The 21,295-nt window shown below is 37.9% G+C and overlaps 1 protein-coding gene across 1 annotated transcript in view; it reads left to right on the forward strand.

Annotated features, from left to right (window-relative positions):
- UNC13C (unc-13 homolog C) overlaps positions 1-21,295 on the forward strand; it is a 644,738-nt gene that overhangs the window by 352,150 nt on the left and 271,293 nt on the right. Inside the window, 3 exon segments of the mRNA XM_070377927.1 lie at positions 4,417-4,573; positions 18,445-18,513; positions 20,123-20,212. Coding sequence (XP_070234028.1) covers positions 4,417-4,573; positions 18,445-18,513; positions 20,123-20,212 — 316 coding nt within the window.

Here is a 21,295-nt window from a genome sequence, read left to right on the forward strand (position 1 = left end):
TCCATTGGAAGTTATGAGACATTTTATTAATATCTTTAAAATTAATTTTTGATATTTATTTTTAATTTTTATTGGGGTACAATTTACAATGATGATAATTTCAGGTGTACAGCAAAGTGAATCTGTTATACATATCCATACATCTACTGTTTTTCAGATTCTTTTCCAAGTACTGAGTAGAGTTCATTGTGCTATACAGTAGGTCCTTATTAGTAATCTATATTATATATATTGTACTGTGTGTGTGAATCCTGTTCTCCCAGTAATATATTTTATTATAAAACTGACTTCTATTTCTTAGTAATTTTATAGTATTTTTTTGCATTTACTCAATCAGAAATTAGGTCTATGATACATTTTGAAGGAAAAGATTATTTTATGGATGATTTGTTTAACTTCATTCATAAAAACCTTATTTAATGATACTGTAAAGTATAGGTTATGTAGTTTTACATTGTATACTTGAAAAGTTTTACTGTTTTATTAAAAAAATATATAAAGAAAAGTTAACCTTAGTCAAACAAAATTTAAAAGGAGTTGTATTACTTTGTTTCTTATTGGTGCTAAAAGTTACATAAAGACTTATAAAAATCAACAATAGAGCAAAAGTTGAATTAACATTTTAAATATGTATATATTATATTTTTCCAATTAGGGCAATAAAACATGCTAATGGTAAAGTATTTTTAAAAATACAAGATATGTTTTTTAATTACAAAAACATGTAACACCACCCAGAGACAACATTTTGACCATTTTAATTAATTTCCTATCAAGTTCTTAGTTATTTTTGCTGTTTAAGTGTGTGTGCACATGTGTGTATGTTGTGATAATAACAGGCATGGATGTTTGCATCCTGCTTGTTTGGCAACTTACGGGATCCTTTGACTCTAAATCCGTATTTGTAAACCACCAGTGTGTTACCAGTATTCACCTGCAGATCCTATAATGGTAAGGGATCCTTCAAAAATGTTCCCTCTGTGCTATGACTTTATTCAAATGCAATGTGCTTTTAGATTGAGCAAAGATTTTTACCTGCTCCTATTGGTGGGCTCTGTGGCAGAGCCAGATGCCTTTTCTGGATAATGTAAGCAACCTGTGAATTCTTGTCTTGCTAGAGCTGAACATCAGAGGCTGTATTTAATCTCCAGGGTATACTATTCTCCGTGTTCTTCCAGCCCTTTCTTCTAAGTAGCTTCAAATCCCATTGCCTGTCCCCTATTGTGAAGGCTGTATTGCAGTCTTGGGAGTTGTGTACTCTTTAATGGGTATAGACTGAGAAGGTGTGGGAAATAAGAGGCAGCTTCACTGCCTTGGGAAGCCATTTACCATGGAATAGGAAAGTGAATAACAGCCTTGCTGGCCAGCAGCCTAGGGCTCACATTTCTGATGTGGGGGTTGTAACAGTCTATGGTTCCTAGAAATATCCTCCCATTTCTTCCTTAGTCAGGTTAACAGTTTAAGAGTTTAGACACTAGTTAGTCACTGAATACCTCTCAGTCTATTCAACTGCTATAAGCTTAAGCAAAATCCCTCCCAGATATAGGAGGAGCTTTGATTGCCACACGTGATTTGTAGCACTGCTATGATTTCACATCCTTTTTTTGGTTTTTGTGGCTATTTCTACAGGAGATCAGAATAGATCATGTACAGCTGGCTACCTCCCATCATACCCCACAAATCATCTCAGTTACATTTGAATCAGGAGGTAAAATATTTCTGTCAGGTCGCTAAGATGAATGCATGCCTAATGCCCAGGAAAATTTAAAATATTTCTCTCAGGGTACCAATTATAAGCAGAACACAATTCACCTTCAGAGTTGTGGTCATTATGGCATTAACTGCTGTGCACTTCAACTCGGTATTCACAGATCAGTTGGATGTTGTAATAAACTGTCATACTCAAAGTAACAAAGCACACATTCTATACACTAACTCTCCTTATATACCGGTAACTCACACTGCTTTCACTTGGTTTCATTAAACACTTAGGGACCGACTCCTGTACGTTATGCTAGAGGTGAGCTGGATGAAATGACAACTGAGTGTTCTGGAAGCAACAGATACATACACAATATATAATATACAATATTAGAGAGGGAGGAGAATAAATTAAGAGGTCACCTTGGTGGTTAAGAGAGATGCTTCTGAACTTGCATTGCCTGAACTCTAATTCTTAATCACCTTACTTGCTCTGTGACCTTAAGGAGAAAAAAAATCAGAAAAGGAAAATATATTTAATTACAACAAGTACAAAGAGGGAATGAGACTTTAGAAGCACTGGCAAAAAAGAAATAACATTCCTAAGGCTACCTGGTTTACATGGTGTTCTTGTGCTATTCTTGGCAGAAACAACAGCATTCCACCTGGTATTCACACTTCCAGAGGTCATTATACATTTTCAGATATATCATGGCCAAACTCCAGTTCACAGTTGTTTTGTTAGGAAATTCAGATTTTAGAGAAATATTTGAGGTTTTTATATTTGGGAGATAAGAAACAGTGATTCTGTGATTTTTAGATTATCTCAAGGTGCAAAATATTTTGTTCCTTCTGACTATGGTATGTGAAGTGCTTAGTCATATTGGATTCTGGGCAGAAAGGTCATTTTTTGCTTCTACATCCCCTACATTGTTTTTCTGCTTCCAATACCTACTCTTTTCAGACCATCTTTACACTTCAGAGTCATCTTCCCAGATTCACCTGATGGTATCACTTCCCGCTGCAGAAATTTCAGCCAACTCCATAAACTCCTTAGCTAAAGATCAACAAAATCTGGTCTTGATCCATTTTTCCTTGATCATTTTCTGCTACTTTCTCACTTTCCATCCTCTTTCCTCTTGATGCAACCCCCAGTCACTCCACTAACATTGATTTTGTTACAGTCACACGATGTTTGTTTGTCAAGTCCAATAGTTATTTTAGGTTCTTAGGAAAGAGTCGGACATGGCTGAGCGACTGAACTGAACTGAAGACTCTTTCAATGCACCTATCAGCATCAGTCATCCTTAACCCTTCAAATCTCCTATTCCGTGGGTTCCCTAATTCCACTGGACTAGCTTTCCTTTAACCTATCATTTTTAATTTTATCTCAGCCCTAGAATTCACTTATTTTTCTTCCTATTTAATCTCCAGGGTATACTATTCTCTGGGTTCACTACTAATCTCCCGGGTTCACTATATGTCAGTATTTCCCAGGTTCCATTTCCTGATACTGTTCTTCATTCTACTTGATTTCCCTGGATAACCTTATCCGTTCTCATGGTTTTGAAGTGATCCCCAGATTGAAATATTCAGCCCAGGTCTCCAACAACCTGGTGGACGTTCTTACATGATAGCTCTACAGGTACCTTAAACTCAACTGAATGCATCATCCCCACCTTAATTCCCTTTCTTCTTTTTAGTTCCTAGCTCACTTGGCAGAAGCATTATTCACCTAGTCACCCAAACTGAAGACTTGGAATGTAACCACTTCTCTTTCTTCTCTCTCACTCATCAAGAACTGAGTCCTAACAGTTTTTTCTCTCAAAATTCAAGGGTGCCTAAGTGGTAGACAAATTACTGAGATATGAGGGCAAAATGGGATCAAATTACATACTGAAAATTTCTTTATTCTATGGATGTTTTATCTCTTCACTTTTATCACAAGCTGTGCTTTCAATTTTTAAGTCTTTTGTTAGAGTTCAAATGAAACAGGTTGTCCTGAGAGAAGTAACAGAATTGAATACTTGATGCTTCTGATATCTGTAAATGATACTATTATTCAAGGTTTAAAAGAAATGATCTTTAAGCATAAAGCTGGCATAATTTGTCTTCACTGTTCATTTGTTTGCTTAATTAAATCCAGGATTTAGCAAAATCTCAGAAAATAAAACTGCTTGTGGAAACTACTTAATGACAAAAGCTCACAAAATGGACTCAGGTCAGATGTTAGGTTGACTTGTTTAATCATTGTGCAATGAAAGGAGGGAAAGGAGGGCTTCCTGTTTACCTTATTGATGTGAGAGGAATGCAAGTGTGGCAGAGCATTCTGGTTGCAATACAGCACTTCAGGAACTAAAATCGTTAAGGACAGAGTTGCCAGAGATGATAGACTCCTGGAGGATTGCTTTTCAACAGTGTGAGATTCCACTGGAAATGGCACTTTTTGTGTGTACACACAGCACTCTCCAGTTAAAAGAAATTATGCAAATGTCCCTGTGACAAATCACATTTTAAATAAACCACTTCACATTTGTGAATGAGAAATTTTTAAAAGGCTGGAATTGCATTCTCTTTCAGTTAGGGATTGTAAGAGTTTTCTCTCCTTTTCACAGATATAGTCGAGGAATTATTTAATTGCTGATGTTAGAGGCTATGCTGCTATGTGAATTAATTAGTTCTGTTTTTAAAGCACTTAATGTTTTTGACTTACAGGCATTTTTCCTGTCTGTCTTCTAAATACATGTGCCCCGGTGTCCCTGCTGTAATGAGCACCTTGCTGGCAAATATCAACGCTTTCTATGCTCATACAACCATTTCAACAAATGTGCAAGTTTCCGCCTCAGATCGATTTGCTGCTACCAACTTCGGAGTAAGTATTATTTTTTGAACTAAAAATTTCTCAACTTATTAGAGTTAGATTTTCAAGGAGTTTTGGATTCCACCTGTCTTAGAATTTTGCTGCAGAATGTACATCTTAGGAAGAATCTCTTAGTGCATGCTCATTCACTCAGTTGTGTCCAATTCTTTGTGACCCCATGAACTGTAGCCCACCAGGCTCCTCTGTCCATGGGATTTCCCAGACAAGAATACTTGAGTGGCTTGCCATTTCCTTCTCCAGGAGATCTTGCTGACCCAGGGATCGAAGCCGAGTCTCCTGCATTGGGAGGCGGATTCTTTACCACTGAGTCACCAGGGAAGCCCTTGTCTCTTAGTATGATAGACTAAAGTTTAAAGTTTGACAGTCAGTAGGCATCTTCATTAGCTTAAATCTTCATATATGTAATGGCTTTTCCAGTGGAGGAAAACATTTTATAATAGAGTAGTAGAATTTATCGGAGAAGGCAATGGCAAGCCACTCCAGTACTCTTGCCTAGAAAATCCCATGGACGGAGGAGCCTGGTAGGCTGCAGTCCACGGGGTCTCGAAGAGTTGGACACGACTGAGCAACTTCACTTTCACTTTTCACTTTCATGCATTGGAGAAGGAAATGGCAACCCACTCCAGTGTTCTTGCCTGGAGAATCCCAGGGACGGGGAAGCCTGATGGGCTGCCGTCTATGGGGTCGCACAGAGTCGGACATGACTGAAGCGACTTAGCAGCAGCAGCAGCAGCAGTAGAATTTATAGGAAACTTCCTCATGTATGCAAATTTCCAGATATTGTTCCCTGGTAAATATGAGCTCAGTTGGCTTCTCTAGAGCCTTTTGGGCTCCATTTATACTTCTTATGGATTTCTACTGGTACTAATGGATAAAGATATATTATCTAAGTGAAAATGAAAAAGTGTTAGGTGTATAAAGAGACTGAGAAAACTATCTGTACCTAATTAAGACTGTCCACCTGATATATTCAAATGCATTTAATAACATATTGAAAAGTAAAAATGCAGGATCCTAAGGAGTCTCAAGTATTTATCTGTTGTATCTAACACTGGAACCCATTCTCTATAAGCATAATGAAATTGAAACTGACAAGATTGGAAATAAGATATAAATTTATGGTAATCCCAGTAAAGTGATAAAGATCTAAACCGAGAGTTGGTGGAGATGGGATTGGAAAGAAAAATTCCAGAGCTTTTCAGAGCATAGAATCAACAGTTCTTTGTGTCTTTAGGCATGTTGTGAACAGTGAGGGGAAGGGAGAGATGTCTGAAATATTCCCCAGATTTTCACCAGGGCCTTTGGTAGGCAGTAGCTCTCTCTCAATAACCATGTAAGACAAATGGTTCTATCCTCATTTGTTTGTGGAGGAAACTAAGATCCATTGTAGGAAAGTGGTTTCCATAGTTTCTTTTCTCACTGCACTTCCAAATCGGTTCACTGAATATATTTTTATTATTGATTATGTTGTTAGAAGTCAAATTCTGAGGTATGTATCATAGAGCAGAAACAAATGAGACCTAACAAATAAAAGGTTAAACGCGCTGCTATGTCTACTCTTTCCTTGTGTTTTACATTTAAAAGAAAGTGAGTGGGAAATGTGTGAGATCAGTTGGAATGAATTAAAGGAAAAGGTAATTATTATTTATTGACAAATCAACATAAATACCAATAGAAGAGAACATTTTCTGGGTTAGGAGTCATGGAGTTTGAGTTTGTATTCAAATTTAGCAAGTCAGTTCAGTCATTTAAGCCTCAATATCTCAGTAAATTCAGTGAGGATAGAAATTTTTGCTGTAACATGTTTCTCAAGTTTAATATGGAAATCAAATGAAGTAAAAGATAAACTAGTTTTTAAGACTTCAAATCTCTCTCTAAATATAAGGTATGAAGATTTCATCTCTTCTGACTACCTACAGTATATACAATACAACATCAGCTACTTTTGTTAGACGGATTGACTCTTATAAGAGCTGGCACCAAAGAAAACTCCCTAACCAGCTCAACAAAATACTGTTATAGCCATTACCAGATCATAGAACAGTTTTTGTTATAAAAACCTCATCTTGATAACAATATTCATTGTCTTGGGATTTTACCTGTAACATAAAGCATTTGGTGTTATGAAATTGTTTTGCTTTTAATTTTCTTCCCGGGTATACTGTAGAGAATAAGCCAATCTTGTGGAACACTGAGCCCATCTACCTCTGAGAAAAAGCTGCATTTATGTGATTAATTTCCACTGTAAAAACTACCTGGAGGAAAATGAGATAGCATGCTTCATGCTGACCCAAAGAAGAGGAGCCAAATTGATTTCACTACTTTGTAGTGTTCTAGTAGAAACATAATTATTAGAAAGTTCATTTTGTAAATCAAATAACTTATAGAAGATGGTCAGATAAGTCTTTTTTCAGACTACATCTTGATAACTTGGTGATTTGATACATAAATTTGGCTAGATTTTTCTCTACCTATAGAAAATAATCCAATTTGCTCAGGAAAATACATATACAAAAGTATAACATTCCCCAAATCCACTCGGCCTGAAGTTCTTATTAATCTGATTTCTGAAGCTGATACTGTCAGTTGTGATTCAGATAGAAACACCATTATAGAGCCCCCTTTTTATCTTGCCCAAAGGTGTAATCTAGACACTTTTAATCTTAAAAAAATAAAAAGAGTGGAAAAGATTTCTTACCTATAAGAATTGTAAAGCAAACATATATTTAAGAAAAGAAAATCACTACTCTTCCAAACCCAGATTTGTTGTGTGCAGTGCTATTTAAAGTCATGGTTTAGATGAATAAAGTGAAAACTATAGAACACATGTGTGTGAAGAGGAGGGACAGGCAAAGTTCACTGAGAAAAATTGTTAGACAAATTGGGTAAAAATGATAATAAAAATCCTACATTATGAAAGACAAGGTAAAAATATTTTAAGAAAAGAGGAGGTATTGCTTTGTCAACTGTTGTAAAAAGTCCAAGTAAGATCCAGAAAGAAATGAGGTTTTGGCAGTTAGGAGGTCATTGCTAAGTGAAGTGGTTGAGATTAAAGCCTAATTTCTTAGAAATCCCCAGCGAATAGTGTGTATCAATAGTGGTATAAATTAGGGTTTGTTTATTCCCTAAAATATAATGTAATCATTTAAAAAATCAAGTTTTTTTTTTATTTCAGTAACTTAAAAATCAAGTTTTTAAAGGAATGTGTATATAATTGAGCAATGCCCATAAACTAATGACAAATAAAAACATATACATACAAAACTGTATATACTCTATTTCCAGCACTGAAAACACACACACATACATATATGTACATACATAGTTACTGGTTTAGAAACAAGCCTGAAAGAAAATGTACCGAAATGCCAGTGGTGCAACCACTTGGTAGGAAAGAGCTAATATTTTTTTTTGATGTGTGTGTGGGCGGGGGAGGGGGCTTGTATTCATCTTTATATTAAAGTTGTACATTTTTCTATATTATATTTTTAATTTATAATAATGAAAAAATAGAGAAAATGTGTGAGGAAATCGACACTAATCTGTTAAGCAGCTTGAATGAAATGGTAAGAGAGATTGGTTAAGATTGAAAGGCTTTATCATTAAAAAAACATGTTATTTTTACTGTCTGGTAGAGTAGGAGTTTTTAGTGTTTAATAAGATACACTGAACATATTTATACATTGTTAGGACAGGAAGTGGGAGAAGGCAATGGCACCCCACTCTAGTACTCTTGCCTGGAAAATCCCATGGACGGAGGAGCCTGGTAGGCTGCAGTCCATGGGGTCACTAGGAGTCGGACACGTCTGAGTGACTTCACTTTCATTTTTCACTTTCATGCATTGGAGAAGGAAATGGCAACCCACTCCAGTGTTCTTGCCTGGAGAATCCCGGGGACCGGGGAGCCTGGCGGGCTGCCATCTATGGGGTCTCACAGAGTTGGACACGAATGACGCGACTTAGCAGTAGCAGCAGGACAGGAAGTAGCTGCAAAAGTGATGTTGCAAATTTATCGGATGGAGCATAAGTGATTTCATAACATTCCAGAGGATAAAGAAGTAAACCTGGTCAAGAGGACTGAAGGAGGAACATTCTTTGAAATTGAAAAAAGGACAAGTTCTGCTCTGAAATTTGAGGGAATGTTGTGTGAGTCCTTGCAGAGAATGCTAAGTTTTTGATATAGGAGTGAAAATTTGATGAAGTCAGCATTTCCCTAATTACATTCAGATCAGATCAGTCGCTCAGTCATGTCCGACTCTTTGCGACCTCATGAATCCCAGCATGCCAGGCCTCCCTGTCCATCACTAACTCCCGGAGTTCACCCAGACCCACGTCCATCGAGTCAGTGATGCCATCCAGCCTTCTCATCCTCTGTCGTCCCCTTCTCCTCTTGCCCCCAATCCCTCTCAGCATCAGAGTCTTTTCCAATGAGTCAACTCATGAGGTGGCCAAAGTACTGGAGTTTCAGCTTCAGCATCATTCCTTCCAAAGAAATCCCAGGGCTGATCTCCTTCAGGATGGACTGGTTGGATCTCCTTGCAGTCCAAGGGACTCTCAAGAGTCTTCTCCAACACCACAGTTCAAAAGCATCAATTCTTTGGCACTCAGCCTTCTTCACATTACATTACAGCATTTCCTGATCTTCTCTGATTGTCTCCAGGACAAGAAAAATCCATGTATAAGATAAGACCTATGATAGAGATGTGCGAGCTAGAGGTGGCTGGAAAAGGTCTAGTTAAGCTCCTGAAGGGAATAGAAAGACGAATGCCTTGGGGCCTCGTAAGACAAGTTCCTAGAAAAGCTGAAGGTCTCATTTGGCATCAGGAAGCATAACTCTGTTGTCATAATAATTCATGTGGCTGTGCATTTTTCTCAGAATTTCTCAGCATGCAGATTCTGATGTAGTAACAGATTCAGCATAAGGCTGAAATTTTGCCCAAAAAAAAGAGGCAATGGAAGGTTTAGTCAATCAAAAAAGGTTGAAGTGACTCACTGGAATCTAGGTTTGATAAATGGAATCATGATAGTGACAGAGACAAAGGATTTGGGTAGAAAAATAATGCTGCTGCTGTGCTTAATCTCTCAGTTGTGTCTGACTTTGCAACCCCATGGACAGTAGCCCTCCAGGCTCCTCTATCAATGGGAATTCTCTAGGCAAGAATACTGGAGTGGGTTGCCATGCCTTGCTCCAGGGGATCTTCCCAACCCGGGGATCAAACCCGAGTCTCCTGTGTCTCCTGCATTCTTTACCCGCTGAGCCATCAGGAAAGAGCCATTGTCCATACCTAGGGGAAGATTGTTGAAAATTGAGTGCAAAATAGTGGTGTCCTAGAGCTAGTTTGTGTCTGCTGACAGACAGTGATTGCTGAATTTTAAAGAATATTGCAGGCTGGTTGTTGAATACAGCCATTCTTGAAACTGGAAATACAGAGAGTATGTACATCATGAAAATTGGTAAATGCTAAAAATCAAGGCTTTATTCTTTTGAAGAAATGGTTTTTCAGCACACCCTTGTGTGCAAAGATTGCTGGGAGTCAAGATCAAAGAATTTGATTGAACAAAAACATCTCCATTGGTGTTGAAAACACCATAGGTAGAACAAGAGTTGAAAAAGAAGAATTTCCATTAGGTGGGAGTCCGTTTTTCAACTCTGAAGAAAATAATTTAGGAACTTTAGTAAGTATTTTAAGACTATAGCCCACCAGGCTCCTCTGTCCATGGGATTTCCCGGGCAAGAATACTGGCATGGGTTGCCATTTTCTCCAGGGGATCTTCCCAACCCAGGGATCAAACCCATGTCTCCTGCATAGGCAGACAGATTCTTTAACACTGAGTCACCTGGGTGGCCCTATCTTAAGACACAAATAGCAAATAAATTATTAGTAAAATTTATGTTTATCTAGTCCCATTTTTTTTCTTCAGCATAGACACCTTCTTTGACATAGCCAGTGCCCCACAAAACAAATACCCTGCATCACCCATGGAATGAACATGAACTTGGACAAACTCTGGGAGATGGTGAGGACAGGAAGCCAGGTGTGCTGCAGTTCATGGGGTCACAAAGAGACCGGTACAACTGGGCAACTAAACAGCAACAACAATCCCTTATTATTACATGTATTCTTTTACTTATTCACTTATTCATCAAATGCATATTTATGTAATACTTCATGTAAGGCATGATGGCCAGTAGTAGAGGGACTGAAAGATAGATATTGACCTCTGTTCTCTGAGGCTTATACTCTAATGGGATAGTCAGATAACTGTGTGTGATAATAACCATAAATCATTCCCCAAATGGGGTGTCAAAGGAGCTCATATTTATAAATGTGCTTTGAGATTGAGGAGGAGAAAGTGACTGATACTCTTCAGAGGCTCATGGAAGCTTGCCGAAAGGAACAGTACTTTTAGGGGTGAGTAGTATTTTTCAAAGTCCAAGAAATAGTAGGAAAACTACCTGGGTCTTTGAAGTAAAGACAAGAAAAAGATGCAAAAGTAAGTTAAAAGGGTGTGTAGTGTGCCTACTGAGTAGGGCAGATAGAATAAAAGATGGAAATATAAGAGATTGTTGTGTTGCTGGATTGACATCAGATGACTGAGGGCCTTTAATGCCCACTAAGATATTTGGACTTAATTCTTGAGGAATCATGTAGAATCTGTTAGAATTTCTGACTTAGAAAGTTCACTCTGTAAAGGAAAGTTTGGAGGTGAAAGAGCATCTGTATCAGGCAGGGATTCAGCTGTATGGTGATGAATGGAAACTAGACTTGTGGTGGTGATCCCTATGCAATGTATAGATATGTCAAACTATAACACTGTTCACCTGAAACTTATGTAATAATTTAAAAAGTCAGCTCTTCCCCCTGATCACACAGCCATGTTCCAACATATGTGTTCCTTTTCCAAATCCCTGAGAAACCTGAAATTTCTGATAAAATGACAAGAAATGCTTGCAATCATAGAAAATGGAAAAAAAAAATAGAAAAAAATAATGTCTAAAACAAATTGCAAAAAGAAAAAAAAGAGAGAGAGAGAGAGGACCTGAGAAAATATTTGAAGAGGTAATAGCTGAAAACTTCCCCAACATGGGGAAAGGAAATAGTCAGCTAAATCTAGGAAACCCAGAGAGTACCAGGCAGGATAAACCCAAGGAGGAATAGACCAAGATACATAGTAATCAAACTGACAAAAGTTAACAAAGAGAAAATATTAAAAGCATTAAGGGAAAAAACAATCAATAATATACCTGAGAACTCCCATCAGGCTATCAGTTGATTTCTCAACAGAAACTCTATAAACCAGAGGGAATGTTTATGTTGATGGAAGGGTACGGTATTTTTAAATTGATGAAAGGAAGAACTACAACCAAGAAAACTCTACCCAGCAAGACTCTTGCTAAGATTTGATGAAGAAATCAAAAGCTTTCCAGACAAGCAAAAGTTAAGAGAATTCAACACCACCAAACCATGGCACCCCACTCCAGTACTCTTGCCTGAAAAATCCCATGGATGGAGGAGCCTGGTAGGCTGCAGTCCATGGGGTTGCACAGAGTCGGACATGACTGAGCGACTTCACTTTCACTTTTCACTTTCATGCATTGGAGAAGGAAATGGCAACCCACTCCAGTGTTCTTGCCTGGAGAATCCCAGGGACGGGGAAGCCTGGTGGGCTGCTGTCTATGGGGTCGCACAGAGTTGGACTCGACTGACGTGACTTAGCAAACCAGCTGTACAACAAATGCTAAAGGAACTTCTCTAGGCAGGAAATGAGAAGGAAAAGATCTACAGAAAATAAACCCAGAACAATTCAGAAAATGGTAATAGGATTTTGCTGCCGCTACTACTGCTAAGTCGCTTCAGTCGTGACTCTGTGCGACCGCATAGACGGCAGCCCACCAGGCTTCTCCGTCCCTAGGATTCTCCAGACAAGAATACTGGGGTGGGTTCCCATTTCCTTCTCCAATGCATGCATGCATGCTAAGTCGCTTCAGTCATGTCTGACTCTGTGCGACCCCATAGACAGCAGCCCACCAGGCTCCTCTGTCCACTGAATTCTCTAGGCAAGAATACTGGAGTGGGTTGCCATTTCCTTCTCATACATATCAATAATTTCCTTAAATGTAAATGGATTAAATGAACCAACCAAAGACAGACTGGCTGGGTGGATGAAAATGTGCACTTGTTTGTGTATGCATTTGTTTGTGTATGTCTTCCACTTACCATATGAATCTGCTTGACCCCCCAAATTGTATGTAACTATTTTATATTGTTAATCAGGTTCCTGTTATGCCTTGCAATTGTAATTATCTTTTATTTTTTGTCATCCTATTGATTGTGAAAACTGATAAACATCTTTTACTATTGTGAAAAAAAAAGGAACCTAAAAAAAAAAGTACTTTAAAAAAAAAAAACCAAAAATTGGAAGGAAGACTCAGAGTCAAGAAGAAGCCTATCTAAAGTTTAGTCAAACTGAGCAAAACATTAGGCTTTCTTGCTCTGTGGATGATATCTCAGTGCTCTTCAACTTTGCCTATTAAGTGACTATATACTCTTTGAATTTATGTCATGAATTTATGTCATTTATTAATTAGTGTATCATTGATAGCATTGTTTCATTCGCATTTTATAATTTTATGGTATCCCTGCAAATATCAGTATTAATCTCAAATCTACAAGGAATGCAAATATTTCTAAAATATTCATACAATTAGCATTAATTAAATTATCAAAATTTATCAAAATAGCCTATTCATTAATTCTACTTGAAATATTTCTGTTCAGCCTAAAGAATGACTGCTTTTGATATAATCTAGGAAATGCTTTATAGAAAATACAATTTTCTGGTCCAGGTCAGAATATGTTTATCCTATTCTCATAAATTTTGTAAAAATCTAAGAGCAGGTTGAACATGCAGCTAGGGCTCATCCCTGGGAAGCTGAATCAAGTGAAGATCCCCCAGAGCTTAAACACCTTTAGCTCAGGTAAATCTACCACCGATTTTGGAGTGAGATACTGAGAAGCAAGCAGATCGAGAGAGAACCTGGTGATGATGCAGAGGTTCCTTATCATCCTTTACACACCTTCCTTATAATCCTTCCACGATTCCCAGGATCCTAGGGAAACTTACTAAGAGTGTCCTTGTGGGATAACAACTGCCTCCCCCTACTCAAAATACTCCCTCTTTCCTTGGGCCAAAAGTGGCCCACCAGCTGGTTTTGTATGGCTTATAGTTAAGAATAGTGCGGGGGTCCAGCCCCGGCTGATCCAGGGTATTCGAAGGAGAGACGGCCTAGGCGACTATTTATATGCTAATTAGAGATATAAAGAGTAATAGAATGAGGATAGCTCAGTAGGAAAATTCAGTGGAGAAAAGAGGCTGAGTAGCTTGGTTTACGCGGGAGACCAATAAAACTTCAAGACAAGAAGTTTGCACCACTTACGTAGGCTGCAGGCGCCCTCTTGAATAGTGGAAGGTGCCCCACCCCAGACACCTTCTCGAGTGGGTCTTAGAAGCCCAGGCATAATTAGTAAGCATGGTGGGTTCCGCGCTCCAGATGGAGACTTCAGCCAGAATGTGAAAAGAATTCTTGGGAGACCAACCAAGCATTGGTGAGCAAGGCCTGTAGCTTTATTTTTAACAGGGGCTTATATACCCTAAGTTACACATAGAGGATAATAGGGGATGCAAAGTCAGCAGTTTTTGATCCTTATCAACAACCAGGGTTTCTTTCCCGCAAATTTATCGTATACAAATGGTTTAGGTGATTTACATCATCTTCTGGCCAGAAGGCCTATTAACATTTTACGACTCTTGACAAGGACTTATCAACAAAGACTTATTTTCTCTAAGAGTAATTATTTTAAGGTTTGGCGCCATCTTCCGAAGATAAAATTGCATTCCTATAGGGCGAATATGTAATGGGTTTACAACAAAGGAAAGAATTTATTACCTTAAGGGTCTAAAGTTACTAACACCAAGGCCACTACTTATTTTTTCTACATACCAACTATTAATACATATTCAAGGATACAATTCAGGGGATGTGAAAACTTGGCAACAAGCATTGGCTCATCAATGAAATCCTTTACTAGTCTTATTCTGACAGTTTCTAACTCTCTGAGAGGCTCTAAGCTATTTGAATATCTTAAGCTTCCGGTGCCTCTCGAGGCTGGGAGACTGTAAACAATCGCATGCATAGCTGCAGGAGTCCGGGTAAACTTGTCAGGCGAGTTAGAGAGCCATCTGAGGGGTTTGGATTTAAACACTCCTAATTGCCCAGGAACTTTATTAATTGGAGCTGTAAGTTAACTCTTTGACAGAGAGAGCGAGATGGTGGTGGGGGACAGCCCCCAGTAAAGTCAGAGGTGAGAGCACAAAGCAATAAAATAGGCAGACTCTGGTTTTTTGGCGGGTAGATGCTCAAGAATATCCGGGGGGACTCCTGAGGCTCCATCCCACCTTTGCGTATGCCGAGCCTCCTTCCTCATGACCTTTGTCACAAGTGGAATGCCTCACCGGCTCCCGGAAGAATAGCTTTTACATTTTTAAATAGTTTTAAAAAATCAAAAGATTACCATTTTTGGATGCATGAAAATTATATTAAATCTACATTTCAGTATCCATAAGCAAAATTTTACTGGGAAACAACCATGCTCATTTATTTATATATAGTTTGTAGAAACACTTGTGCTGCAATGGCAGAGTTTAGTAGTTGTGACAGAGACCACAGAGCTGCAAATACTTACTGTCTGGCTCTTCACAGGCAGTTTGCTGACCCCTGGTCTGGAGTATTCTTGTCAACTAATTAAAACTTACTTTTTGATCATAGATAATGTTTACTGCTAATGTTATAGATTTGGTCCCTACCAAATACCAGGCATAACGTGGCAGTTTCAGGAATGCGGCATGCCCCTTGGGAAACATTTTTTAATCACACAGTCTTTTCTTATTTCTCAAATCACACCATGTAGGTAATAGGCCCCCTCTGCTCTCACAAAGCCAATCTAACTCTAGTTAAATAGAAACATGGTAAATAAAATTAAATTTCAAGCTGTCCTGCTGTTTAAAAAATGTCTATGAAAATTCAATCAGTAGAACACTTTTAATTTCGTATCATCTGATATTGTTTGGGATTTAGCAACAACAAGCCTGGTGGTTTTCACCCCAGTTTTCTATTTTCTTTGAATGTAAATTGTCCAGCTGGGCACTGAAGACCTAGGTAGGAAGACCAAATGCATAATCTGTATCAGTCAGAATTTTCTTGAGCTGCATGAAACAGACTAAACAAAGTTAACTCAATATTTTTTTCCCATGTAATCTGAGTCCAGAGGTGGTAAGGATTTCAGGGCTAATACAACTGCTCAGGATTGCAATGTTTTGAAAGGATGGACAGCCAGAATTAAGGGTGAAATGTGGGGGCTCCTATCTTCCTACCTCATCCTTCTTACCATTTGTTTAGCTTTTATCTTATAGCCTCAGTATATTTGACCTTCTCTTATCTAGTGTGAGTTTAAAGTGGAAAAAGGAGGGACACACAAAGGGCAAATGGAAAAATGACCTGACAAAGAATTATATGGCAAACACTAATATTATACAACTCTGCACAACATTCTTTTAGAATCTTTCTAAATAATAATTCACTGGTAATATTTTGGCTAGTTCTATCTCCTTAATAAGCTGCTGCTGCTGCTGCTGCTAAGTCGCTTCAGTCGTGTCTGACTCTGTGCGACCCCATAGATGGCAGCCCACCAGGCTCCCCCATCCCTGGGGTTCTCCAGGCAAGAACACTGGAGTGGGTTGCCATTTCCTTCTCCAATGCATGAAAGTGAAAAGTGAAGTGAAGTCGCTCAGTCATGTCCGACTCTTAGCGACCCCACGGACGGCAGCCCACCAGGGCTCCTCCATCCATGGGATTTTCCAGGCAAGAGTACTGGAGTGGGGTGCCATTGCCTTCTCCTTTAATAAGCTAGATACATCTTATTGGCCAAAACTTTGCTATATGGCCATTCCTAGAGTAAAAAAAAAAAAAAAAAAATAGCCTGGGAAGGTAAGTGTTTCATAAAGGACACATTTGACTCTTGAGGTTCTATTAGTAAGGAAAAGAAGAAGAATGGGTATTAGGCAGATGGCCATATGAGATATCCCAGTGTGTTTGGGTCATAGCATGATTGACTAGAGTCATGTCAGCTGTCTTAATGATTCATACCAATAACGGAGGTCGCATAGAGCATTCAGAGACTGACACAAACACATTGATTTTTATGATCACTGAATGATTAACTACTGTGACCTAAACTGATGATTGTACTGGCTCTTTTATTTTTCTGTTTTGATTGAGAGTCACTGACCCACATCAGTGGGTGATGGGGAGTTAATAAAGGGCAGTATACCTTTTCCCCTAGGAAGGTATGATAGGGCATAAGAAGGAAAAATCCAAGGCATTCATTGTGTTTTTTGGCAGCTTTCCTGGAGAATCTTACTTGCCTAATAAGATGACAAGCTTCTGGAAGACAAGTTTCATTTCTTAGGCTCCTTCATTGCCACCACAGGGGTTAGTTAACACAGAAGCCATACTCAAACTTTGTTCACTGATGTATAAACCTGATAAAAGACAGTTTATTCAGAAAATTGAAGTCTCAACTTAGGAACAGTTTATCAACTCCTGTTAATATTCAGCTCATTTCATCAAGATCAGTGACTCCAAGGAATATAAGTTATATACCCCATAAATCTACCTTATATGTGAAACTACTGGGAAAAATTTCTGCTTTTGCTAATATATTACAGAGTGTAATGTAGTATTTACAGAATATTAATGTAGGGATAAGCCTCTAATGTCATCTAACCGTCTCCCTATTTTTTTTTTTTTTCATTTTTGTTTGGAAATCAGGGACTCAGACTGGTTTTTGTTGACCTATAACTTTTTTGTGTGACTTTGATGGTTTTTACCATATCTAATTTGTTTACTTTATTTAATCCACACACCTATATCTTTATGATTGTTAGCAAAACTACTTAATTCTTATCACCTATCATCTTTAAATCCTTCTCTGAAGAGGTCAGTCCAACCCTGAACAACATCAGAGGAAGGCATCAGTAGTTTTTGTTCACCTGATTTTTATACTTTTTTTTTTAGCACTAAATCATTAATATACTGTAAAGGCAGTCGATCCTTTAAGATTATGAAGTCTATTACCAAAAGGGAAATGCTTTTTGAAATTGATTTTGACAAAAAGAGCAGTTATTCCCACTTCCATAGATAAGAGAACTTTAAAAACCTATGGTTTAATTTTGGAGAGATGGTGTGGCATTTGACGGTTGTAGGGGGTTGGGTTATATTTTTCTTCCTGACGCATACTGTTGTGCTGTCTGGACTCTTTCTAACACAACTCTCTGGATATAGTCTCATTCATCAGAAAGAGGCAGTGTGACTTACAGAAAGAGTGTGGATTTGGTGTCAGAGACCTAAGCTTGAATCACAGCTATTGCACATACCAGCTCTATGATCTGGAAGAAATAACTGACAATTTTTTACCTTCCTTCCTATAAAATGGTTTTCTGTGGTGGCTCAGTGGTAAAGAATCTGCCTGCTGATGCAGGAGACATGGGTTTGGTCCCTGGGTTGGGTAGATCCCCTGGAGAAGAAAATGGCAACCCACTCCAATATTCTTGTCTGAAAAATCCCACAGACAGGGGATCCTTGTGGGCTACAGTGCATGGGGTCACAAAAGAGACAAACATGAAGACTAAACACCACACCTGCTATAAAATGGGGACCGTAACTCAGACTAGTTTTGTTGTGAGGACTACATTTAGAATGATCATTGATTTCCGCTTTCCTATTTTGTGTTTGCTTTGTACAGAGGGAAAAATTCATAAAACTACTGGACCAGTTGCATAATTCTTTAAGAATTGACCTGTCAAAGTATAGGGTACGTACAAAATTCTTTGCCTAAAAGTAAAATGCTGTGCTTGGCTCAGATCATTTCTTGTCATATTGTAAAAAAGTTATCCACTGTGTAAGAGAGAAGTAAAGATAATGATCTTGGAATCTTGTGTCCTGTCACAGTAGGCAGGTCTCCTAAATAATCAAGTACACATCCCTTGTCCAGGTACCTCACTCCACTTCAGCCTGCAACAATACTCTGTGTGTGTGTACACATAGAGCTTTAAATATTTTAATAGTCATGAGATTGAGTGGCTGACTGCTACTTCATGAAGCAGAAGTATGTGGCCCAGGCCTCATCTTGAAAGCTCCCCCTTCTTATGAGATATCCTGCTGATACTTCCTCAGCTTCTGAGACTCCTTCTGGTAGTCACTGCTTAGTTCACTCCTGGATCAATACAACGTGTGTTTGTGAAGCTGTCCAGAGTTCATTGTGAATAGTTCTACACTTTACCTCCACGTGAAACACACAGAAACTCACACACACAAATATATTCATGTATGTATGTAAAAACACACATATAATTTTAGTTACAGAATACCTTAATTACAAAAAAAATAATTGCATATTTTATTTACCAAAAAATCTGTACTAATAGCTATTGTATTCTTTACTTAATGGTTTATTCTAAACGTGTTTACATATGTCCACATATGTATCTCTTCGGTATTCATTTTTTTTTTTAGTATTTTATTGAAGAATATCTTTAATGCACATTTCTGGAAATTATAATACCAGATTTTGTCTGACTCATCTATCATGTTGGAACTGGGGCCAATGCTATGAGAAGGGAACTGCTATGCCAGGCAGTGAAAATGATGTTTGGGAACAAGAAGGACCTTGAGGCCACCACATTCACCATCACTTTGACACCCCAACTTTGCTTGAGTTCTTGAATATCTACTAAGAAAAGTTACCTGTATTTTTTCTGAAGACTATTTAAAAAGCCTCTCTGAAAGCATGTTAATACGAGAAATTTCTCAATGATAAAATCGTTTCTTTAATATTTTAATAATTATACCTTTCCGTTTCTTCAGAATTCTGAACATCTGTTCTTATATGACATTTCTCACCAAACTTTTTGTTTAAATCCCAAATACGTTTTGTAGAGAAGTACAGTGCAGTCTAATTTTTATCTTTTTAATTTTTAAAAGTTTCTTTATAACAAAAAGTAAATATAGCACATGTAAAGGCTCCCAAAAGTATTTTCAAAAAAATAACCTTTCTTGATAAAATTATAAAAAATAATTTTCAAATAGGTACTGACCTTCCCTCTTTCCATAACAATACTATTTTATGAATCAAAGATGAGTAACCTAATAGTGCCACATTAATGATATTATTTTGTACATTTTTATTATATTGTGGGAATAAACAGAAGAATGACTTTCTAAGACTAAGACAAGACTATCTCCAACTTTTTTACCCTCTGTAATATTTTATAGTAAAAATGTTGTGAGAATACTGTGGTGATACTTTCTAAATTTTACATAATTTACTTACCTTTTTTATTTTTCCCACTGAAAGCTAGTTTATTTCCCACTGGAGGCTTAATGCTGGTAATTTACCCATTTCCTGTTTTCTAATTAACCAGGAACACTTTCCTGCCAGCAATGCTGAAAGACTGCAAGACCTGAAATCAACTGTTGACCTGCTAACAAGTATCACCTTTTTTAGGATGAAGGTACATCGTTTATTTTTTTATTTATTTTTTTGGTCACTGTCCCCACGTGACACACATTTATTCCCTGGTAAAGTCTTGTTTTACCTGTCTCTTGATAAGTATTATTCATCCCTGGTGAATAAGATGTGGTGCCTTTGCTAAATGAATGTTACAACATAAAATGTTGAGAAAAGGATTATCCCAGATACTTAGGATATTCTGATACATTTGGCTCAAATTTAATTTTAAGTTAAATCCATCTTAAACAAAGCTCTCCAATGAGTTGACATGGCACTTACTTAAAAAAAAAAAATCTCTAAGAACTTTAAATGGAAATGATGTTCACTTTGCATTTCAGCTTTAACTCAGCTATTTTGCTGGACTTCTTTTTTCATATGTGTGTGTGTGTGTACATTCATGCTCAGTCATCCAGTTGTGTCTGACTCTTTATGACCCTATGGCCTGCAGCCTGCCAGGCTTCTCTGTCCATGGGATTTTCCTAACAAGAATATTGGAGCAGGTTGCCATTTCCTCCTCTAGGAGATCCTCCTGACCCAGAGATCAAACCTGGGTCTCCTGCACTGGTGGGCGATCTATCTATCTATATCCAGAGATATGTAAGTCCATATATGTATATATGTGTGTGTGTGTGTGTATACTAACTATATATATATATATACACACACACACACACACACACACTATCATATAGATTATATATGATAACCTCAGTTTTATATATATATGTGTGTGTGTGTGTAATATATATATATATATATATATATTTATCTCCATATAGTCAAAGCTATAATTTTTCCAGTAGTCATGTACAGAGGTGAGAGTTGGACCGTAAGAAGGCTGAGCATCAAAGAATTGATGTTTCAAAATGTGGTGCTGGAGAGTCCCTTGGACAGCAAGGAGATCAAACCAGTCAATCCTAAAGGAAATCAACCCTGAATATTCAGTGGAAGGACTGATACTGAACCTGAAGCTCCAGTACTTTGGCCACTTGATGCAAACACTGAACACCCTGGAAAAGACCCTGATACTGGGAAAAATGGAGGGCAGGGGGAAAAGGGGGCAACAGACGATGAGATGGTTGGA

This window comes from Bos mutus, chromosome 10 (assembly GCF_027580195.1).
Source record: "Bos mutus isolate GX-2022 chromosome 10, NWIPB_WYAK_1.1, whole genome shotgun sequence".
Classification (NCBI taxonomy): domain Eukaryota; kingdom Metazoa; phylum Chordata; class Mammalia; order Artiodactyla; family Bovidae; genus Bos; species Bos mutus.